Source organism: Melospiza melodia, chromosome 7 (assembly GCF_035770615.1).
Source record: "Melospiza melodia melodia isolate bMelMel2 chromosome 7, bMelMel2.pri, whole genome shotgun sequence".
Taxonomy (NCBI): domain Eukaryota; kingdom Metazoa; phylum Chordata; class Aves; order Passeriformes; family Passerellidae; genus Melospiza; species Melospiza melodia.
The window spans coordinates 25,702,649-25,728,076 of NC_086200.1; the positions used below are offsets into that span (position 1 = coordinate 25,702,649).

Consider the following 25,428-nt stretch of genomic DNA (forward strand, 5'->3'; position numbering starts at 1 on the left):
AAATCCTTGTGTGATGTGGTCATGCATTTCGGGGACAACCCCCCCACCCCGTGCCACCCGCCGGCGTAATAAACATACTACTTTCAAACTTTAATTACTTAGAGAGTCTTTGTCTGCGATTTTTGGTTTGAACAATTCAGTTCAATGTTCAACTACACTAAGTATGACAGTTATGTCCTAAAACCCACCTGGAATCCCCTTCACACCACATCTGCAGCTTCTCACCTGTTTGATAGACACTTCCTTATTTTATTCTCATCTTGCCACCACCTATCACTTGAGAGCTGACAGCTCTCTCCAATTCACCTGTCCTAGTCCAAGCAGAACATACTCAGCTTTTTCATTCTCTCATCACTCCTCTTGTGCTCCAGTCACTAGTCACTTGAGTGATTTTTAAGTGTTTTTCATGTAGTGTCAAGCCCCAAACTACATATGGGGTATTCCTGATGCCATCTGCCAGTGGCACTAAAAGAGAAAGATCACTTCCTAAGCCTAATGGTCAGTATGTTGGAAGGCAGGGGCTCTTCAGCAGGATCTCAGCAGGTTGGAAAAACAAGCTGAGAAAAACTAGCTGATGGTTAGCAAATGCAAAGTTCTGTATCTGAGGTGAAAGAACCCATGTGTCACAAGGACTCAAGAGGGACTGTCTAGAAAGGAGCTGTGCAGACAAGTCTTGGAGATCCTGATACTGCATGAAAAATGTTGAGACAAGTTCTCACATACAGAATTTATTAGCAGATCTATAGCTGATAGTATTGCTTCTAAGGGTGACAGTCATTTTATTTTGGAAGAAGAGAGACCAAAAAGGGAAGAAAAAAGAAAAACTTCACATTGGCCAGCCATAAAAACTAGTAACGAGTTCCCTAGACAGGCATCTTCCCCCTGAGTGTCCTCTCCAGGGGAGCAGGTGGTACTCCCTAATAACCAAGTTCCCATAGTAACTATATAGTTTTCTTCGTAATATGCTCAGACTTCCTGTGGTTTTGGGTTTTTTTCTACTTATGGTGCTGTTGATGCTGATGGAAGTGTGCCTTGCTGAGAGGCAACTGCTGTATGCGGGTCACTTCTGAGGCTTTGTGTGTGCATAGCGTTGGGTCTTCCCATCAGTGTTAAAAGCTATGGAGTAGGAAGTTAGGACAGAAGCAGGAAGGAGTGATTCCCATGCAGGTTGCAATTGTTTTCCAACACTACTTTAGAGTTTTGTAAGTGAAAGACTCTGAGTATAGTGGAACAAGAACTATGGTATGGGAATAATCAGGAAATGTGCCACCACGGCGTGTGCAGGGAGAAGTCACAAAGCCACTTGTGGAAAGCAGGTGGCAGAGGTGCAGAATAGAAAGTCCTCAGGAGAACAAAAAGCTCAAGAACCTTCAGGTGCTGTGCAGCAGTGATGAACAATAGATTGAACATGAATAAGTAGTGTATCCTTTTATTGATTAAGAGGACTTACGGGCTGCTTTACTAAAACTGCTTTCATCTTCCCACAGTATATAAGTATCCACAAACATAACAAGATTTATTCCACCTTGCCAGATGTTTGTGTATATGTTGAACAGTCCTTAGGAATGCCTCTAGTGATTGACACTTGTCAGACTTCCAATCACTGGCTGCTACCCTCAAAGCTCACTGCTTCAGCAAATTTATCACCCACTTTTAAATTCCACTCAAGCAGTAGAGCTCTCTCCATTTTGGCCATGACAATGACACTTCAGACCATACAACGATTTTGCCTAAAGTCAAAATCAACAAGTAGGGCTCTCTGAAAAGCAAATAATCTCAGAGGATAAAAACTCATCAGGTTGGTCTCTGTTTTATCTATGCTGGCTGTTCTCAATCCCTTTAAGGTGCCTCATATCCTAGGACTCCTTCACTACAAAGGGAGAGGAAGGAGCTGAGCCATTTCTACTTTCTTGGAACTTCTTTCTTGCCATTTGTGGAAAGGTGTGCCATGCTTTCCTCTTTCCAAGTAACTGGGACCCACCACAGTACCACAACTCTCTGAGGACAGCTAGTGGTCTCACACAAGCACCCCTCAGCTCCCTGTCCTGAGCTCATTTTCTTCCCAGTACAACACTGGCAAAACACTGTATTTTGGATCCAGGATGAGAATAATCTTCATCACACACTGGTATTTTAGTTGTGGCACAGTTGTGCACACCCCAAGTCAAGGACTTCTCTGTGTCTCATGCTCTGCCAGCAAGGAGTTGCACAAGAAGCTGGACGGGGAGAGGGGAGCACAGCCAGGACAGCTGACCCAAACTGGCCATTCAGATATTCCACACCATAAAACATCCTGCCCAGTGTGTAAACTGGAGGAGCTGCTGGTGAGGGGCTGATGGCTGCTGGGAGACAAGCTGGGCACGGATCACTGGGTGCTGAGCACCTACACTGGACATCACTTCTTTTCTTTGTGTTTTATCTGTCTCTCTCCCCTTTTCATTACAATTATTATTATTATACTTAACTCTGTTTCAACACTTAAATAACTGTTCTTCTCTCAATCCACTAGCTTTACTTTATTCCTGATTCTTCTCCCCATCCCAGCTGAGTAGAGGGACTGAAGAAGTGGCTCCATGGTACGTGGCTGCCAGCTGGGGTTAAACCATGACTCCTCCCTCTGCACCCATGGATACATCCTGTCTGGTCCTATGGAGCAGTGTATGTCAAATTGTCTAACACAGTCCTTAATCAAATTTAGTGTAATGATTTGCTCTGTCAAGCTTCCCCTAAAAAGAGGATTTGGTAGACCTGACAGCAGACCTCTTCAGTAGAAAACAAGACAAAGGCATTGAGTACCTCAGATTTTTTTTCTTTTTTTTCACCACTAGGTTCCCTTTAACATTTTGCAGAAGGCCTACGATTTTCCTTCATTTTACCTTTGCTGCCAGTACCAGTGGAAGCCTTGCTTGCAGCTTTTCATTCCCCGTAATTCCCAATTCCAGCCAAATTTAGGCTCTCCCAGTTCTCCCACACATCCAGGCAATCCTTCTGTATAGTTCTCAGGTGTCTTGACTGCTTTCACGAGATACATGCACATTCTCTTTCTGAATTTAAGGAGCTCCCAAGCCCATACATGCTGGCCTCCTCCCAGACTTGAACAGTTTCAAGCGCTTTGGGATAAGTTATTCATTCTCATGTTTGTCCATGCAGGTAATGAGCTCTCATGAGCTCTGCTGTCCTTCAGAATCCTACCAACCAGCTCAATAAACAACCTAAAGCCTGGTGAAGGTTCACTTTGATCACCCTCTTGCTGGCTTCCCCTCTGATCTTTATCTATAAAGCCCTGACCAATTCAGTGCCTTCCCAAAACAAAGCCTCTGCATTCACACAGTTTCTTTTAGCATAGTGGAACCTATCCTTGTCTGTCTTTTCTTTCCAGCTTTATTTCCTAAAATATTTATGTCTGTCACCTTGAGTCTCCCTCTTGAACTTACCTTGTCTTCAGAGTCTGAACTTTTCAATGTTCCATCACTTGGTGATTCTGATGTGGCTGCAGAATCTGGAGGGATATTTACACCATTGGTGCCACTGCTGAGAACTGTAACACAGAAACAAAAAACCAAAAAAATATATGTGAACTCTCTAGATATTTAGACTGTCATAAAATTTTTCTTATGCAAATAGAATGTAGTTTTCTTGTTTAAGTCCATTAAACATTGTAATGTAAACTAAAAATTTTCCATAGTACTTTGCAAGAGACATAAGGACCACAATTCAGCAATTCTTAGCAGAATCAAAATTCCAAATGCAGAAAACGCAGTCAGCAAATTAATCTATACAAATGTTGTAAAGACTTCAATACGTACAACTAATCTAATACTATTCACAGCCAGCAGGGTTTGTCTTCAGATTGATCTACCTGCTCACATACTGAACTCTCACTGAAAATTTTACCCCAATACTAAGTCCTCTGTAGAGTCCAATCTGTGTCAGGAGGCATGTCAAGAAATCAAACTAGAAATATTAGGTTCTATGCCAGACTCTGCATTAACTGAAGTTACTCCTGTTTCTGTTCAACTAAACTTCCACATAACAAACGGCATCGGGCTGGGGAAACATGGGGTTTAGGATAGAGGGACTTTCAACAGCTTTTCACATTAACTTCCACACTTTCACCATGTCTATTTCCGTCAGCTACATCAAATTCCATAATTCCATAATACAATAAACATTATATGAATGACCAAACTTAAAAATTAAAATTCTATGTTCAGAATTAAATTTGTACTTCAAAGCCCCAACAGCAAAATGGTCCCCAAGCCCAGAGGCACCTCTCACTGATTTAGGTACTTCATTGTTGATCAATTACCAGTAACAGCTTATTACACCATGGTCAATGCTGTCATTTGAGATTGACTGCTACACCACACTCTTAAAATTCTTTTTATTTCAGAACTTAAGTATGGATTACAGCAAAGTTAGAGGCCTGGCAACATCAGACAGTCACCCTACACAAGACCTGAAGGTTCTATTATGCTATCCTTCATGTAATACAGATACACTTACTATTTAAGATATTTCTTTTCTGAAAGGAGAAAACTAGAAAAACCAAGGTGGGTGTTGAGTAAAAGCAAGCCACCACATTAACCAAATTCAATGTTTTTGTTCTCTCTCCACTGTATTTAGAAAGCAAAAGCATTATTTACCCATCTGTGAGAAAGCTTTTGGCTGCGGTGCCTGTAGCACTGCTGGACGGAGCACACTTCGCTGCTGTTCCTTTGGTTTCTGGCTAGGGAGACCTGCAAGTGCAAAGTTTTTTCAAGAAGTCTAAAGTTTTAAATTCGGAAAATTCAGCTTCATCTAATCTTCTCTAACTGCTTCCAACGGAACACACAATTAAAAACAAACACTAGAAAAGCTTCTACTCACTTCTTTTCCATCCCTCCTTACTCAGCTTCAAAAGAGAGTTAGTCCCAAATAGGGAAGACTATTTCCTAGCCTAAAAAGACACTTTAAAATACATTGTCTACCTTATTCAGGAAAGCACAGAAAGAAAGTAATTCAGAAATAAAAGCCAATATGTAAGAGAATTCCAGTAAACCTATTTATGCACTGACATTTTATTCAACTACACATTACAAATCTTCTTTTCTCCTTCTAATAAAGTAATGTCCAGATAGTAGTAAAATATTTCTTTATCTGTGCAATCAATCAAACATATTGGTACTGTAATAGTTGTGTTGTGTCATTTAATAACCTTTTGGCTTTCTGAATTAACCTGGCCTCTTTGGTTGTTACAGTAAGATGCACAGCCCTACAACTCTAATTCTGCTATGATTCAAAAAGCGAATTGACCTTAAACAACCTAATTAAAAAACCCCCGAACATTGTTACATCAACTCTAGAAGGTTATGGCAAGCCCAGAAAATTCAGTTTTCTGGGCTTGCCATAGGTCAAGAAGAACCCTTGATCCAATAAATACTGCAACAGAACTTACTCATAGCAATTAGTTCCATTTCAGGTCACCCATATTAAAAGGGCATAACATCAGATTATAAAGCTATCCAAAGTTCAAGCACTCATAAACTCAAAACAGCTTGTTCCTTTCTTAAATTTACCACTCTTCCTTCAAGTGAAATGAAGTTTCCATATAGTGATGCAATAATAGCTTTCATTACCTATATAGTTTTGGGTTTGTTTTTTTCCCCCTCAAATTCCTAAGAAGCTGTAATACTATCATCTTTCTGATAGTGGCTGGGTCTACATCAGTAAACGGGAAACTCAGTCATAGCCAACCTGTAGCGCAGAACAGGCATGATCATGGACCTGCCACTTACACTGCCACCAAAAGCCAGGGAGAGCAGAAGTGGGCACTCTCTTGACACTTCCAGCTGCCCTGGCCTGTTCGCAGACTAAACACTCAGTAATGGCCAGAACTTGCTCAAGGCACTCGCTGAACACCCCTTTTCTTATGGTTTGCTACCAAAGGAATCAAATTCAATGTCTGGAGGATAACTCCAAGCACAAACAGAAGCTTGCTAAGCAGCAACAGCTGGGTGATGCACTTCAAACATGCACAGCTGAGCCAATGCAAAACACGGATGCATCCATATGCATTACACAATGGATATGGGCACAACCACCCCCGAGAAGACAAGATTTTTTTTCTGCAGACACATACGTATTGCCACCTTCTATTTACCACCTCCTATAGCTGATTGATGAAATTACTAACTAAATAAAATGCTTGAGCAGGTTTCTTTGTACTGTCGGAGTAAACAGTGAACTCACCTGCACTCGGTGCCTGACCATGGATAAGTATTGGTGGCTTCAGCCGGAATCCACTGCTCTTTTCCTCTGGAAATGAAATACAAAATTACAAGGACAAAGCTGTAACATATTAGAAATAGCCATTCAGTCATAGAATTGCTCAGGTTTTCCCCACTGTAACAACCCACAAGTTCTATAAATATGCAAAGTTATTAGGAGCTTTCCAAATAACAAATTCTCTTCTTCTGAAAGAAACCTGAATTTCCAGTGAATCATCACAGCAAATATACACCTCAAAGAAACACATGGTATCACAAGCAAGAAGTTCAAAATTTTTTTCAGAAGAAACAGGAAAAAGACTGTATTCAACAGAGAAATGGGGCTCCTTCTGTGAAGGACTTAACAAAGATAATAAAGGTTTTAAGTGAGAATCAAACTAAAGAAATAACAATCAAAATTATGACTGAACGTGACAGCTGCTAACAAGTATCTAATTGCTAATGATCATAAACTAAGTTAAACTTAATTGCTTAATGTTAGTTTCTTGTAATAAGAAGTTTTTACTCATGCTTTTGGAGTATGAACATAAAAACGCCTTTGCTCACACTCACTACAGTTATGGTTTTTAAATTAAATATCAAATCTCAAAAAAAAATTATAAATCTACAGCTCTTAAAAACTGAGTTCCTTACAACTTACAAAGAATAATTATACTGTTTTCCTTTTAGGGGCTTAATCTCTGTACTCAGAATAAGACAACTCAGCATCTTACAGTCTCACTGTGCTTGGTTATAAACATATGATATTGATGTGTAGAACAGGCATGATACCAACACAACCAAACCAGAACGATGGAGACTAACAAAATTAGCAGTTCTGTCAACACAGGGTTCACAGATCATTGCTGAACACATGACCATGCTTTATGCTTGGTTTGCTTTTCAATATAAAAGAACATTTTTCTGAAGTAGATATATGAAACTTTTCCAAAGGTTTTATTGTGAGGCTAGCAGGAAAGGGTCATACTGCAGCATTCTACCATCACTCCCAAAGCATTCAACAACTTTGATATTATTTTAATTACCTCCAGCAATGGTGATGTTGAACAACAAAGCGAGCAAGAGAACAGGTCTAAGATCAGAACCATCATCACTTCTGTTCTCACAGACAGGGTCTTACTTCTGAAGTACTTTAGATCACAACAAATTAACAACAGAAATATTTTTTCAAGAAAAATGCAGAAAAATGAGGAAGCTCACCTGGTTCTGAGTCAGAATTGCCTGCAGAGGGTTCACAAAAGCTTGATGGCATAAAGACATTGTTCTTTGTTACTGCAGCCAAGGAAAAAGAAAAAAAAAAAGGGAAGTTGTGGATGTTGTTCTTTATTATAAACCAGTTCCCAGAATTCAAACTGAAGTATTTTTTCTAGTAATTTGTTTTACTTTGGTTTTGTTTCTTCTAAATTAAAACAGCATTACAGCCGAAGTAGCAAACAAGCCATTGCCCATAAAATCCTCTCAAGTGTCTCCTGAAATAGACAAAGAAAAAATTTCATTTTTTCTGAATCCTGTATAAATACAGGATTCCCAATCTGAACTGTATCTGAATTAGGAATCAGAAGTGGCGTTAGTATATATAATAGCATTGCAAAATGTGTAATACCATTTCCAAAGGCCCCTGAGCAGAGAGAGCAGAAAGGTGTGTAATGCCTGCTAGAGAGTAGGCATGAACATCTGTGCTCTGATGGACCGCACTGTTTTCACCAAGAAGCAACTTATGTTTGAACTACCCTGCAAAGACAAAACTCCTACAGAAACAGAGAAGAGCACATCAGAGTACTATCAGATGTCACCTCAGCAGCATAATAGTCAACCAAAGGAAAAAAATACTTGAAAAAGCAGGCAAAAGACAGCACCTCTTTTCCACCCTTTTCTGGGTCATAAAGAAGCAAACAATAGGGAGTTTGGTTGACACCCTGCCCAGCAGTTCTAGTACTTTTGGTATTACACAAAAATCATAATCCAGTTTATAAAATAGGACAATCAGAAGGAGACAGATTCTCTAACAGATAATTTTGCATGAAGTAAAGCATTGTAATATTTACTGGCTTTTTTAGTTTTTATGCAGCTGTAGAAAAAGTTCAAGTATGTTGAAAAGAGAAAAGAAGCTCATCTCTGAACACCATTGTACTAAAAAATGTGCTACTTGCCTTTTATAATTAAGCCTGAAAATTTTTTTCTTTTTTCCTTAAATTCCACCTTCTCTCTTTTTACTATTGTCTGCCTTAAGCTTAAACATGACACAGTTTTCATGTAAGCAAAATTTCCCTATTCTTGAGAGAAACATAATCCCTCCAAAAAAAAAAAAAAAAAAAGAAAAGAAAAAACAAAAAAAAGAAGGTGGGAAAGTAAAAGATTTTCTGGAAACCAAAGCCATTGAATAATGTCAACAATATTCAAAAAGGTCTTCATGAAACTTGCAATTCAAATCAAAGTTGTCACTGCTTGAGAACAACACACATCAGAGGAGAAGAAAGGTGTCAATAAATCACCACATCCTCTCAAAATTCATTAACTAAGCAGAGGCTTGAGAAAGGATACTGGACTCCTGGAATATCCAGTATTTAACCAAGGAAGAGTTGAGTAAATTGTTTTCCTCCACTTCCTAACAGATGTAAGCACAGAGATTCTAATCTTATACAACAAAGACATAGCGGAATGCAAGTGTTAAGAGACTATGGGAAACCTGGTTATACACATACTATTATTCCTCACAGAAAAATCTACAAAACCCTGCCTTCATTATTTTTGTGCATTCCTTTACTAAGAGTGGTTAGCAAACAGATAGCAGCAACACTGATCATCCAATTCACAGGATGACATCTGGAGACCCACTGAGCTGCCCAACAGAAAATTTGGATCTGAAAGAGAAGAGCTTCATCTCCTGACTAGCATTGGTGCATGAATTTAAAATGGTATTTCCATAAAGTATTAGAACTACATCTTGGATTTCACAGTCATTTATTTCTTTCAAATTAAAATCAAAACAACTAGGTTTTCACCTTTTAGTCACATCTCCAGATTGTGCTGCATAGGAGAGGAACATTTTTTTACTTCTTTCTCTCAAGGTATCTCATCTTCTTTGTTTCAACTTAAGACAGTAGAAATAAAGTAGCAGTCTTAAAATCTGCCTCAAACACTGACATAACTAAAATAACTGTTGACCAAAGCTAAAACCTTCATATGATCTGTGAGGAGAGATGGCACAAATCAAGACTGTTCCTGTGAGTGAACAAATATCAAACGAACCATTCCCATGCAAGGGAACTGCATGAATTCACCCCACTGAATTCACTGCCCTGACTGTGCACACACACAGGCCGTGGTCATTCTCTCTTGCATATGTCAGGTGCTTAAGAAGTGCACTGAATCCTCCCCATTTAAAAAGTAATGGGAGAAGAGAAAAGAGGACTAAAACATGAGTTGAGACTTGAAAAACTTCCCTGGCAGCAGAGTAACTAAGAAAAAGGTAGCACTTATATAAATTTGGAATGAAGCGACCTGATCACAACAAATCAAGAAGATTTCTGGTTAATTCTGCAATTTAAGAGCACAATAGTAAAAGGTAAAACTACAAATACACATAAACTTACAGATAGAAAACATTTTTAAAAACTATCTGTAAGCTCCTTTGGGCTTCATCAAATTTGCTAACATGAGTACATGGCTGCTGTGGTCTTAACCCAAAGCACAACAGACAGTAATAAGACTGCTTACGTGACTGGAAAAAGAATTTCTAGGTAGGAAAACTATCCCTTCATTTATAATAGCGTAGCAGCATTTACCTGACTGAGAAGGAGGGAACTGATTCAAAGATGAAGTTCTCTCTCGTTTTACAGGTGGACAGTAGCTTCCATCCTCTCGATCAGATTCTGTAGAAAAAACTTCATTAGAGAAAGCGCAAAACATCCCAGCAAGACACACACTCACGGCTTTTAATTTTACAATAAAATCTCTTACCATCTCCATCTTCTGGACTTGATCCATCTGCAGATCTCTGAAATCAGATTACACTGATCAAAGAAAGATCACATACTGAACATTTCAGTCTCTTCTGTTTGATCCAAATATTTTAAACATCAGTTAGGAGAATTTTTCTTTAATGTCAATGATACACACTCAACGCAATAACCTTCCGTGATTTATATGTCAGCATAGAGTTTCACACAGATACTATCAAAAGCAATTAATTCAAAATATTTCATTTACAAGTAAGATTCCTGAAGATTCCCAAGCACTAATATCTTTAGGGACTGTAACAATTACTACAGTTACATTTTCTATATACTGAAAATTTGAAAATGACAGTTTTCAAAATTGGTTTAATTTTTAAAATATGAAGTTTCAAGCTGAACATAAACATACCCATTATTTGTGAGTTCATTCCAAAGCACTTTACCTAATTACTAAGTGACATTAATTCCTTCAACAAAATTATAGCATTAGAGGAATGCCTTTCAAAGCATGCTCTGTAAACCAGTATGACAGTATTTTTATTGGAATTAGCAATGGATAGTCCCCCTAACATGTTCCACAGTACCAGCACAAAAAAAGAAGCACCACAGGCTACCAACTATCATAGATATTTTAAAAAGTCTCTGAACAAAGGTTTTATGTATTTTCTGAGGATTTCTATGGCTCCTTCCTCCTATCTCTCTGTCAGTTCCTCAACTAATATAATCTCCTTTGCTCCTCCAAAAAAAATAACCCCATGACAGATTCCTTTCACTATCGAAGGTGATCACGGCTGCATCACATCTTCATCTCACTACAAAACATCTTAGAACAACTGAATTGCTTAGGTAAGCAAGAACCTTTAAGATCATCAAGTCTAAGTGATCCATCAGAACTGCCATACCCAATGCTAAAACGTGTCCACAAGTGCCACATCCACACATCTTACAAATCCCTGCAGGGAAGATGGCTCCACCACTGCCATGGGCAGCCTGTTCCATGGCTGCACAAACCTTTTGTGGAACATGCTTTTCCTAATATCCAATCTAAATGTTCCACTTGAGGCCATATCCTTCTGTCCTGTAACTTGTTACCTGGAAGAACAGACCAACCTCCCACCTTGGCTACACCATCCTTTCAGACAGCTCTGACATACTGGACCATCTGCCCAGTCCAACACTACCCTTTAATCCCACTCCTGCCCCAGGACATGCAGATGGCCACCTCCCCTTCACTCAGTCTTACTTCAGAGATTGGCTGATAAATGGAAGAATGGCAGCTCATGGGCAGAGCCCACTGATGCCCCAAAACTCCTTCTCCACCATGATTTGGCCCACTTGGACACTGAGAGCAGGCAGACACACAGAAAGACTGCACAAATCTGCACAGGACTGATATGTGAGGCATACCATGCGTGTAAGAATATCAGAAAGTAAAAAACTTTCTATTTAGCATTGCATACATTTAGAACCCAGATAATACTGTACTATCAGTACTCTATTAAATGCTAATTAAAAACACACTGCACTGTGTCTATTTAATTACCTTTAAGGGCTTTTCTCTTTTATGTTCATAGCTACCTCACTAGCACCCTAGTTGAGTACTTTTGAAACCTTTAGCATAAGGAATAAGAAGCTACTGACAGGTGTGTGTGAATGCAGGGAGTTGCATTCCAGAACTATCAGCCCAGCCATGTCAATATTGCACTTGATGATCCATGGCTCTTTCCACATAATTAGTCAAGTAGTCCATGGTACTACCAGAAAGTGGTCTTATTAGTCACTGACCTTGCCAACACACAATACTTTCCCAAAAGATAAGGATAAAATGGAAAACCATGATATCATGTATTTCAACAATCAGCATCTGAACTCAAAATTGTTCCATTTTGCCCATAAAGTGTTGTCACATACAAAAGCAATTTGTTTCCACTTTTATCAAAAATCCTGAAAGTGAAAAGAAAACACTTGGCAGTAAAAAATTTGCATTACTGGAACTGCAATCTCTATATGCAAAAAATCCCTAAAAATAAACAAATTATTTCCACCTGAATGTCAAAAACTTAACATATGCTTCATTCTCAATGCTCAAGTAAAACATTCAAAAGTCAAACCCATATGATTTGAGGCTTGTGCCTCAAATAATCTTATTGTAATTTTGTAACTGACAAGCACAACTCATGTACCATCACCATGTTTAGTGGGTAACAGGCATCAATATCCAAAACCAACTCTGTACTCTACTGAGGGCAAAGCAGAACAGAAAATCTGCTCCAAGTTATTTCCATGCTTCCTAGCCCAAGAGTTTTGGGAGATTAAAGCTGTGTACCTGTGGTCAAATAGATGCCAGGTAGATTCCGTGGGGGTACACAGATCTACTGTATTAGCATAAGCTTCACTTTTCTATGAAACCACAGATAAAGTAAGTCACCACTGCAGTCAGAATTGCATACCAGTGCTGCTTCAGAGAAAGCTGGGTACACTAGACAAAAAGCAGGGGTTTATATATGCATGACAAACCTGACAGACTGGAAAAGCAGCAAATTACATTTAGTGACAATGAACAGCAGTCCAGTCTCTCCATTTTACACTTCTCAACCTACTCAGTCTGTACTTTACAGCAACAATAAGCTTTAAAATAATGATTTAAATAAGTACCCCACAAAAAGGAAACAAAAGCAAGGATCAGCTCATACTGTAAGAAACCACTAAGGTAATTAAATTTATCTCCATTCAGTTCTTTGGAATAGATGCTGATGAGACACAAAATGGTAACAGCAAAATCCAACCTAGAATTTTCTCATTGAAGAGCAGAAGCCACTTTTCACTTATTCCCTCTGTCCCCAGCTTTCAGAAATCCAGCTAGAGAAAAGTTACATATATGCCTCTATTTATAGAGGCTCCTACAATTAAGACATGCTTCTAGTTAAGGACATTAGTTTCATAAAGGCTACCAACTGCTTCTTAAGAGCATACGTCACAGATGTTAACTAAATACAAACATTGATTCGTCACACAATTGTTACATCAAGCTAAGAGAAGAACTTCAAAACTTTAAATTGTCAGTTTTTGCTTATTTACACTAGTGAGGAGAAACAGGGAGAGGAAGGGAGAATTTGGCTAAAGCAGAAAAGGTCAACGCAATTCAGGAAAAGCTCTAGGAGCTTTAGTGTTTATCTTTGAAACACTTCTAGTGTTTACCTTTGAAAATGCATTTTAAGATGCAAAAATCATATAAAATGGACTTCAAAGCACAGTAGTGCAAGTCTTCAGTCCAGACACTCTGCACATACACAGGCATTATTGAACTGCCATGATTTGCTTAAAAGCTGTTCCAGAACCTCTTAATCAGCAGTCTTGCTGGGATGGTCATGTGCTGTGGGAGGTTGGTGTGGGATAGCAAAGAGTTAGGACATAACCATCAGCTCTGCAAGGGGCTGTACCTACGGCCACACTAAATTCATGCCATTCCAGAAATATCTGTGAATATGTATACAAACAAGTAAACAAGAAATATGGAGTGTCTCTTCTTCTGTCTTATCCATCTTCCCGGGCCCTGAGAAGACTGCATGAAAACTGACTCTCCAATGAGCCAGTACAAGCACTCCTAAGATGCATCAATCTCCTCTAGATTTCAAGGTAAAGGATGATTTTGCTGTAAGACACTCGAATAATTTGAAGAGTACTTGCTAGTGCATGCCAGTCACATGCCCATACTGAGCACCATACAATTCAGTACATTTAATTAACTGAATTGAATCAAGAAGAATGCTGTAACAGATGTTTTGTACAGCCACTAATTTCTGCATATGATCCCCAACAGCATTCGTGGGTTTTAAATTTCTTTCAGAACACAGTTAACTGGGGTAAGATTTTCTGCTCTCTAAGAACAAGATGAGGATAACCACTTTCTGCGTTCCTGAAAGTCTGGTTAACACCATTCTCTTGGATAGTTCTAGTAACTGCAATTTCAAATGACAGAAAACTGAGATAAAAGTCTGTGATTTATGTTTGATAGGAAAGATGTGTGATAACATCGTTACAAAGAATTCCATGGGCGAGGGTATGGGTGTTAACGTCTTTGAAATGGGTCTTAATGTCTCCCCTAACTTCAAGCAGCAGGTTTGTTATGGAGCCCAGACAGCCCAACTCCTGAAACAGACAAGTGGAGGACTCAGCACAAGCCTGAACTTAGGAACTTTGGGGTAAAATGACACTTTGAAGGGGGAATATGCAATAGGCAGTTCGGGAAGGCTCTACCTTCCTAGTACTTCAGACAATGGGGAAAGGAAGAGGGCAACATGCGGCCGGGAGTTTGGGATTAAAAGAGAAGGCTGCACCCTCCAGAACCTCAAGAAAGAAAACTTGGTGGGAACGTGTGGCCAGGGGACTCTCTCCTTTTTTATTCAAATAAAGTTGCAGGACTCCTCTGTCTCCTTTATGGACATTGGTTTTTCAGAGCGTGATTTTCCGCACATGCTTACCAGCTATATTTTAAAATATTAAGTCTCGAAAATGTCAAGCTTCAAAAAAGAAAGAGTTCTGCAGTTGATCAAGCAACAGTCTGAACATTGAGAGGTGCTTAACCTACAGCTATTAGCACCTTATCATGACAATCCACTCAGTACTAGGTTTATTTGAAATGGCCAATTCTTGGACAAAAAAACTCAAAACCAACCAGTGCAAGAAAAGGGTCCAGGTATTGGGTGAAGCAGCCTTAACAAAGCTTGAGCAAAGAGCACGTGCCTAGGGTGTGATGCCAGAATGAACAGTGACACTCATCTGTACCAAGAAAACATGGTCCACCAACCAGAAAGATTAGGAACACTTAAAGTTGCTCTGAAAGACTGTATGGTAGGAGTCATTTAGTCATCCAGTCTTTCAGAAAAGATTTTGCCACATCACCAGAAGAAAAATCAAATTATGAGCACTGACAGCTTTTCCACAAGATACTGATTTCGTCCCTAATCCAAAACTCTGCTACAATGCTTGGTGCTTTTAGTCTGTTAAATACCTTACGGGTCGGCACGACATATCCAGTGGAAGCTGCATTACCTTCTCACTTGGTCAAGCTGCAGCATATCATGGCCCATAGAGGGAACAAAGAGTCCTCCTCTCACTGCTTGAAGCAAATCCATCAAATATAGACCCACTTTCTCATTTATTTAGAAGTGCTCTTGCCCTTAGCAAACACACAGTTTACACTTTAAATTTTAAAATACTTTAGGTGTCTTCTACAGTTACGCTACGCTACTAGGGAGACTCACAAATTTCATTACCTCTAATTGGAACAAGGGTTTAGAGAAGACTAACATTTGAAATCAAAGAACCAGACAGACTGTGATTTGCACTACCTACACTGAACAGCAACGGATTCCACCTAACGGAAGGGACTTTTTCCTCTAATCCCCTCAGCAGCAGAAGTACTTGGTAGATTGACACTTACCCCTGCCAGTTCTTGTTGAATAGGAGCAAGCTGGGCTTCAGAAGCAGGACTCAGGGTAGCACTGACTGAGGCCACAGCAGGAGCAGGGTGCTCAGAGTCGCACTCACCAGCTGGTTCTGTGTGACCCAGACCATGGTAGGGGGGCTCAACCTCTCCCTGGGGGTCCTCGCCTGAATCCGACAAAGCTTTTTGCTCTGCAGGGGACTGTGAGCAGAAAAGACAACGTCCCTTCAATGCAAGGCTGCAACATGAGATTGGTCGTCCTAGCGAGAGGATCCATTTGTTTAATTTTCACTGTTTTCACAGTAGGGCAGAAGAAGCTGCTTATTCCTGAGACACCAATTAAAATACATAGAAACTCTGTAACAGAACGTGCTGACAGAATTAGTTCCCATCCTTGAGAAAAGCCTTAGTTGGAGCAAATGCACTCTTTTGAAAGTTACCAAAATCATCTGTGTCCCCAGCAAAGAGGATTTTGCCAGCCACAGGCTTGTTGGGGTTTAACCCCTCCCCTCTCTCAAGGACTAAAGGACAGTTGATAACTTTCACCTTCAGATTCAGATATAAAAATTAGACAATTACTCTAAATAAGTGTCCTCCACTGCCTCTTCAGCCCACTTTTGAGGGAGGTGAGGTTGGTTATAAAATTCTCACACAAATTAATTATTTTAACATTCACACAAGACACAGGATCCTTTCATATTTATATGACAGTGAATTATCTGAAAAGCAACACCAATGTTTTTTTCATAAATTAGCAAGTTTCAATCTAATTCAAGGAGGGACATGACTGGATAACTAGTGCACCCTAATGGGATTTGGTGTTTGCTGAACTTCTGCCACAGACTTTTCATTCCTTCACATCATTTAATGTTGCACATCCCTGCCTGTACAACAAAAGCTAGCATTATCATATTCTGTACACATCAGAAGAATGAACAAGTTTTAAAAAGGCTTTGAGCACAAACAACTGTATTGTGATTAAGGACTGAATTATAGTCCATGGATAACATGCAGGCCGAGGATGTGCACTTGCAACCTGTGGCCTGTGCTTCCCGGCATCTTATGGTGAAGTACCTGAAGAATTATGCAGTAAGGAAAAATGGCACTCAAAAGGACACAACCTCAGTTTGCTCCCAGAAAACTTGGTAGAATGAAGAAACTAAAAATGCTCATCGTTGCCTTGGTCTGTGCAAGAAAGTAAGCAAAAGACTGAAAAATAAACAGCAGGACTTAAGAGCCAAGTTCTTCAAGTAACACTTGCCCTGTCATGATAATTTAAGCCAGTGATACATGAAATTTTATTATGCAAGAAATTACTATAATTAAGGTTCAAAATAGTAAAAATATATTTATGGGGATATTACTATGGATATCAGGTAAAAGTTCAGGGTGCTGGGTTTTTGTACTGTCAAAGTTATCTAACATTTTAATATTTAGCTGTAAATAACAGACCCAAACACTAGCTTAAAACCCCACAGAATGAGAAGAGTTAAAGAAACATTTTTTCACCAAATATTTAATAAAATCTAGCAGTCTAGCCACCTATCCTTACCTTTTTGTCTGGGGAGAACAGGAGGAAAGGCTACCTGGAACTGGGCAAAGCACTTAAAATATATGTAAAAAAAGAGCCTTACCAGAAATTTATACTGACTTCTAGGTACAGTTTAGAAAATTGCTCGTAATGAAGAAGAGGCAAGAACATGCAATGCACACTTGTGCTAAGCACTTAAAATTGGAAATGACAGAATATTTTGCAAATAATTGATATCACCACAGTCTAGAATATCCTAAAGTAGGCTAAGTAAACATCCAACAGATTTTAGTAACTCCTGTAATACTTGAACTGCTTGCTGTCAAGCATTTTTAAAAGTGGAAATAAGTATAAATCTGACTTCCATCCTAAGCAAGACTGGAATATCTGCTTCAAGACCCACAAAACAAACAACTATTGCAAATCACCACTTCTATGAAGAAAAATCTGAATCCAATATAAGAATTTCATGACCAATATATAATTATATTTTAAAAAATTAAATTATATTAGAAAAAAGTATATTAATCAAAAACTACTGTAAATTTCAGAATTCTGTGAATAGTATATGGTTTAAGTCAGGGAAGACAAGACCAACAAAGACTCAAGGATTTATCTATCAAACCAGAACTGCTCCAGGCAGATTTTGTACAGCCTGTTTTTTGCTCTCAAAAAAGTATATCCAAAGGAAACTGTGAACTCTTTAAATTAATTTTAATCCTCGGTCATGCATACTATTCAAAATGTTTCCTAGTCTGTTAGCTTCATGAATTCTGATCTAAGCTCTTTCTGGAAGTTCTTTGGAGCTTGTGAACAGCTCACTCTCTTCATTTTTGCTGGAATATTTTGCCTGAGAAATGTGTTACTCCTTGAGCATCCTCTCTAGCGAAAGCATTCATTATAAAATACAGTTCTAGGGAGAACTTGACAGAAACCAGTTCCTGCCTCTTAAACACTATGGCAAAGATCAAGGGAGAGTTGAATAATATTAGGAAGCCACCTACACAAATTCACCTTGCTCAACCAGATCAAACAACTTCTATTTTTTTTAAACTAAAAATAACACACCCAGACTAAATACATCTATTTGGAGATTTGGCTTCCTCTGTATTGCAGAAAATAAAGAGAGACATGAAGGAATAATTAAAAGCTAAGACTCACATGATACCACAGTCACCAAATATAGGCAAGGAAATCATATTATTTTTCAATAAAGACTGGAACAAGCACTCTTGGACCAGCTCTTCCTCCCATTTCTGAGTTATTTGCAACCCCCTTCCTCATTTTCCTCACCCTAGCACCTCTATCCAATGGCCTAAAAAGACTACTCTCAGTATATCTTTTCACATTTTTTACCTCCTTAGAGCCAAGGACAACTCTTGTCTCTATGCCTAACAGCCTTTATCAGCCTCTCTATATTCCTCCAAGCTTTTTCTACACAACTGTCTCTCCAAATACCTTCTCATGACTGTTCTTTTAAGTACAGCAACATATTCAAAATTATGACCTCTTAAGCACAAATTTTAACTCCTTAAGTATAGTATGGACTTATAATACAGTTGCACTGGATATCCATGCTAACAATGCTGAAACAGACTGGGAAAGGGAATGCTCGGCCTCTCTGTACACAAATTACTTCACAGTTCTCTCTCTGTCACTATCCTAAACCTGTAAGTCATGGCCACAGCATGAAGAATCTTTTCTGGTCATTTGCCTCCCCAAATCACCAAAACCCAAGCATTTCCAAATAACACTGCATCAAAGCAAGACTTCAACTAACCCCTACTTTACATATCTTAAAAAAAAAAAATTAACTCATGATTTTGCTCTCCAGGCTACCTGGGAATGCCATCTTCCAATCACATCCATCAGTTTTACAACTCTACACCTACTTTTAAGACTCCATAGTTAAGACCATGATGACAGCTTGAACAATTTAACAACATAAGCCCTTATTTACTCCAGAAGCTTTGCATTTAGGACCCCCAGTTACCTGTACCACTTTGGTATGGAACATGACCCAAGTTTCACATAACTTACCTTCTTTCAGAGTCAATCTTAAAAGGCCATCATTATCAACTCACATATGGAAAGCAGTACACCGATCAAAACTAGTTATACAACAAACTAAAGTGCTCTTTTCTATATTCTACCAATACCCCAGCACAGGCTGGTGGAGGGAGGAGGACAAGGTGCAAGCTACATCATAAACAATGGTGTTTTCAAGTGCAGAAGTTTTTTAAATCTGAGTGGAGAATCTACCTTTTCCTATACATGTGACTAGGGAGGTCATATGTGATGACAATGGTGATGGTGATGGTCCTGTGAGATGACTATGAGTAACGACCAGTTTACCAACAGTTCATACTAGCAGAACAAATGACACTATTTTAAAAACATTTTTGGACAAAGTGTTTCTTTATGCTACTACTGATTTAATTTGTTTGAGCTAATATAATTGCTTAAAAATGTGTCAATCCAAAAATGACAGAATGCTTTCACCTCAGAAATGCATATTAGAAGTTAACTTCAGAAAATCACCTAAAGTAATCTATGGCCAGAAACACCATTGTCATGAAATGGTTTTACGGCAGAAGCTAAAATCAGTTTCAGATCAGAAACACCAAAGTGTCTAATATTAAACACAGATATAAGTTGTATCCATCAATTTAAATATTTAATTCAAAAAGGGCTTTGAAAAACACAGCTTAGCTCATAAAGAAGTTATTTGGAGTAACAGAAATACTCCATGCCTAACATAGTGAGGTTCAGACTTTGTACTGCTTTCAGATCTCAGCATTTGAGCCTTAAGCTGATGCAATTTTCCAACTCGTATCAGCCTTAGGAACTCTGCTTGTCAGAAACACGAATAGCAGTGCTACAATTCAGATATTTGCAAGATTATATTTCACACTTTGTAAAAATAGTTCTCAAATAGTTAAGGAGATATAAAAATCATGAAAATGCAGACCCACTCATATTTAGTAACTACAAACTTGACGTCCACCATTGACATCTAAATTGAAAACCAGGACAGACTAATCCTATCTTTTCACAGAATTCACAGAATTATGAGGTTGGAAGAGACCCTTCAAGATCATCAAGTCCAACTCATGCCCTAACACCTCAACTAAACCATTGCACTGAGTGCCATATCCAGTCTTTTTTTTAACACATCCAGGGATGGCCACTCCACCACCTCCCCGAGCAGATCATTTCAGAACTTTATCACCCTTTCTGTAGAAAGCTTTTTCCTAATATCCAACCTAAATTTCCCTTGGTGCAGCTTCAGACTGTGTCCTCTGGTCCTGTTAGTTGCTGCCTGGTGAAAGAGACCAACCCCCACCTGACTATAACCACCTTTCAGGAAGCTGTAGAGAGTGATAAGGTCACCTCTGAGTCTCCTTTTCTCCAGGCTAAACAACCCCAGCTCCCTCAGTCATTCCTCATAGGACTTGTGTTCCAAGCCCCTCACCAGCCTTGTTGCCCTTCTCTGGACATGCTCAAGTGTCTTTAATTGCAAAAGAAAATTCAAACCTCCTTCTATAAAATAACATTAAGGGGCAGCATTATGAACACTATGCATTTTTTGTCCCCTCTAAATAAACATGTCAAATTGCAAGGTCTGATGTTTTATTCAAGTGTATATATCCCTAGCTGGAAGATGCAGTTAAAGAATTAGTTTCCAGACTGGTATGAATTTTGTCCTAGAACATCCTGAATATTTTCCAATTTCTAGTGGAGAACAAGATCATAAAACCATATAATTGTTCAGGTTGGAAAACTTCTCCAAGATCAGAGTCAAGCCATTCTCTCAACACTACCAAGTCTACCAGTAGCCCACATCCCCAAGTGCCACATCCACACAGCTTTTAATTCCCTGTAGGGATGGGGACTCCACCACTGTCCTGGGTAACTGTGACAGGGCTGGACAGCCCTTTCAGTGAAGAAATTCCCAATATCCAACCTAAAACACCCCAGCGCAGCTTGAGGTCATTTCCTCTCATCCTGTCCCTTGCTCCCTGCTAGCAGAGCCTGACCCCCTCCTGGCTCCACCCTCCTGTCCGGGAGTTGTAGAGAGCGAGGAGGTCTCCTCTGAGCCTCCCTCTCTCCAGGCTGAGCCCCTACAGCTGCTCCTTATCAGCCTTGTATTCCAGACCTTTCCCCAGCTCTGTTCCCTTCTCTGAACATGCTCCAGCCCTTCAGTGACTTTCTTGTCATGAGGGGCCTAAAACTGAAGCCAGGATTTGAAATGCCTCAGCAGTGCCCAGTCCTGCTGGCCATACTGCGGCTGGTACAGGCCAGGTGCCACTGGCCCTCTTGGCTACCTGGGCACACCTGGGCTCACCTTCAGCCACTGCTGACCAGGACCAACAGGTCCTTCTCTACCAGGCAGCTTTCCAGCCACTCTGCTCCAAGCCTCAAATGTTCCGTGGTGTTGGTATGACCCAAATGTCAGACACCTACCAAGCACAAACTTAAGTCAGGATTTCTAGAGAAAGAACATTGTTTAACTTAATAGTTGACACTACTGTTAGTTCCAGAAAAACCAGTAAGAGCACTGATTTATATCAACCCAGCTGTACTACTGAGAGGATCTGTAGATGCTGCAATTAAATAATTCTGCTTAGGACATCCAGGTTTATGTGGAAAAATAGCAGACAAACATATATAACCATCACAGACAGTTAACTGAATACACAATGCAGTGTTTTTTCTTCCCCTCAGCTTCTTGTCAGACTGCTGTGTCAGCACTAAAAAGCCTCCACTAACACTTCTGCTTACAGAAAAAAGTGACGTGACTAGATAGACATTTTGCTAAAATAAAATTATAATTTACATTGAGAAATTACATATTCAAGTAGTGTGTTGTTTGACAACTATTTTGAAGTTACTTTTGCATTTTCTTCAAAACATTGCTGAAGGAAAAACTCCTCTGTTTACAGGATTTCCCTGATAACTTTAAGGAGGATAGTCTTTAGTGGTAGGCAATGCATTTAACCAAGCACCTTTTACAGAAACAGTAATGGAGTTTACCCATCTTGGGAACACCTAGCTGTTAAGTCTTTCTGAAAATACAGTGATAGATCTCAACCAGTATGTAACTTGATGCACTTTTCCTTAATTAAGTTGATTAAAACTGGCCTGAATGCTAGGTTCTGATATATACAGCATAGTATATATGCTGTTACTTTGGGCTCACAGCATCATGTTCTGACTATACTACTTCTATATCTATACTACAAAAAACAACTACTGGCACAAGCAACAAGCTCTTCATCCAATCAAACTGCAAGAAACACAGCACTAATACTTCTACAAGTCCTTCTCTGCAGTGTCAACTACACCACAATAAAAGCTACTAAAATTATTAACCACTTCAAAAATCCTACATCTCCATACAACACACAGTTTAGCATAAGCATTTATGTCTGTTACTACTCTGAAAATTGGCAACTAACTGACAGATGCTGCCACTAGACTCTCTGATCTGTTTCAAGGAACAGGCCCTATTCCTCACCCAAGCCAGACTTACTCCATGCCCAAAGCAACAGTGGCTAGCCCCAATAACAGCACCACCACCACTTGGCATTTAAATAAATGTATAACTTATTTCTAACTCATGTGCCTTCAAGATGCTGAGAAACCCACAGACTCTCTACCAAACAAAGCCAGACTTTCTGTCTGTGCCGAGGCAGAGGTGGTCCTGAATACAGCTATCTGTTCAGCATCACCTCAGCATCCTCAGAGGCAGCTGGGCAGATTAAAATCAGAGATGTCTCTCTCTGGATCATCTCTGCTAGTCCCAAAACACATTATCCCATTAATTAATATATTTTTACAAATATTTTATTGACACCCATCAGAGTGCAACAGAACTGTCTCACAGCCCAGTGCAGGAGTTTGCACAGCTTAATGCTGAAGGCATGCAGTATGGAGGCTGCTGAAGGGGTGCAGAAGCAAAGTGCATCATGAAGGAACTTCAGAGTACAAGAACTGCTATCTTGGCATGTAAAGACCAGGCCAGGTAAAAAGAACACAGGACCATGTCACTCTGCCTGGACTGCACACTGCTATGATCACCACCATGGTAAAGGACACCTGCAGAACACTCACCATGATGCAACTCGTAAGGGATTTCAGAACAGTCTAAGCAACAGTGGGTGACTGGGAGCTGTTTCCTAAAAGGAAACATGATCAAAATTGGTAGTGCAAACACTACCACTCCTTCATTCCACAGTATACGTAAACAGTCACTGTAAAATATGTAATTAAAAGAATGTCTTGAAAGTACTTACTCTCTAGCAGATTTAATTTGATTAGCTAATACTAGGAGGACAGCAGACTTAAATCCTTTCCAAGCTGAAAAACTATTTCAAGCTCCTGCTGAGGAATATGCCTATTGAACCTGTGAGAAAGCTTCAGTCGGGTACTTGTTCTAAACTAAAGAAAAGCTATCATCTGAAAAATGATTCAGTATTTCAATTCAAACATTTCTGACTCCACAAACAACAAAGCAATCCAGTGATCCGACAGAAAGCGTATCACATACTTCTCTTGGTTCCCACCATCTTCAACAGAAACCTGAAAAACCTTGATTTTTTTTCCCACATAAATCTTACTAGCTTTTACTATTAACCAGACAGAATTAAATACCATATTGAGATGCAGGAACAGAACTACCATTTCCCAAGGTAACTAGACACTTCACAGCATACAAACCAAAGATATGAGAGACATTTAAGTACCCTGAGGTAAAAAGCAATAATCTGGAGCAGTTGTCTTTGCTTTATCTTAACCCTATTATCAGAAAAACAAAATTTGTAGCTTTGTCATGCTAAGTGCATCAGCACTCCTCTGACTCATGTTCACGATACACCTTCACCATACTTTTTCTTCCACATTGGTCCATCTTCTGTCTGAAGAGCGACCCGGAATTGTGAAACCACCATACATCTTCCCACTTTTAGCCCCTCAGTACCTGCCTGCCCTATGCCCATTAATGATGTTAATGCTCTATTAGCCACCTTCAGCTTCACAACAATACAAAGGCTAATCACCATGGAAGGAAGGAGTCAGGGCTAAGAACAAAACCAAAAAAAGGTACCAATATCTCCTTACCTTCTGTGCTTTATCCTTTTGAAATACAAAGACAGGTGGGGCAATGGCAGGTTTTTCTGTAAAAAAAGAAATCATTGGAGTTTTTTCCAAGCACATTCATATTGACAATTATGAAAATGTTATGTTCTATGATGCTTTTAGCAACAATGAATCCCTAGCCATTACACATATTGTTTCTACCAGCTCCTGGTAACAGATGTTTATAACGACTTGATCTTCAAAAGTAAAAAGGGGGAGTGTGTGTGATAAAGCAGAGGTGAGAATTCCTGAGCATTCAACAAACTGATGCATCTTATCTGTGAGTTATATTTTAAGAGAAGCTGCACACACACTAGGCAGTCAGCAGCCCTCCTGTATGTTTGTATATAAAGATGAGTACAATATTTCAGCTGTCTTTCAGTCTGCAAATGGGATTTACAGAGAGCTAGATTTGCAAAGAAATCAAAAAAAAATAAGTTCCACCTTTGCAATTTTCCAGTCTTATAAACAAGTTTAGACACCTAAGAAAACTAGAACTTTTAAAGCTTTCAGAGCTTGAAAGGCTAGCATAAAAGAAAAAGGAAATATAAAGCTATCAAGAGCCACCTTGCACCAAAAAAAAAGAACAGTACCACAAAATCTTGCAGGCTCAGTAAAGTACTTGGATCACCGTATAAGGAAAAAGGGATGAAACTGTCAATTTGGCAACTGCTATATTAGATCAGTTTGGCTGAAAAAGTAAAACTTTAGTTGACATACACAAAATTATGAAAATTATTACCAGAACTGTGCATTTAATTGAGAAGGTAGAAGAGCCTCTATTTTTTAGATGGATCTTTCTATATTTTAGATGGATCACTACAAGACTGATCTAGCAAGACTGGCATAATTTGTTCTACAAAAGGTAAAATTAATCAAGAAACTAAGTTACTTATGACATCATTTTGCCTGATATCTTTTCCCTTTATTTTTTAAGTTCATCTATCCAGCAAATAATGCTGAATCTTAAAAATGCTTATTAATAAGAGCACTGTGCAGACAATTCATTTCAGAAGTGAAAACAATATAGACCCTTATATGTAATACCTGTCCCAAAACCCAGAGTGTGTTGAAACAAGACAGGGA

At 39.2% G+C, this 25,428-nt stretch overlaps 1 protein-coding gene across 3 annotated transcripts in view; it reads right to left on the minus strand.

Moving 5' to 3' along the window:
• RANBP3 (RAN binding protein 3) overlaps positions 1-25,428 on the minus strand; it is a 56,687-nt gene that overhangs the window by 17,344 nt on the left and 13,915 nt on the right. Inside the window, exons 2-9 of one of the 3 annotated variants that reach the window (XM_063160743.1) lie at positions 24,325-24,380; positions 15,669-15,872; positions 10,230-10,266; positions 10,055-10,141; positions 7,470-7,541; positions 6,232-6,297; positions 4,647-4,739; positions 3,435-3,538 (exon numbers count right to left, since the gene is read on the minus strand). In XM_063160743.1, the coding sequence (XP_063016813.1) occupies positions 3,435-3,538; positions 4,647-4,739; positions 6,232-6,297; positions 7,470-7,541; positions 10,055-10,141; positions 10,230-10,266; positions 15,669-15,872; positions 24,325-24,380 (719 nt within the window). The remainder of the gene's footprint in view (positions 1-3,434; positions 3,539-4,646; positions 4,740-6,231; positions 6,298-7,469; positions 7,542-10,054; positions 10,142-10,229; positions 10,267-15,668; positions 15,873-24,324; positions 24,381-25,428) is intronic. The other 2 variants (XM_063160745.1, XM_063160744.1) reach the window with 2 other exon arrangements.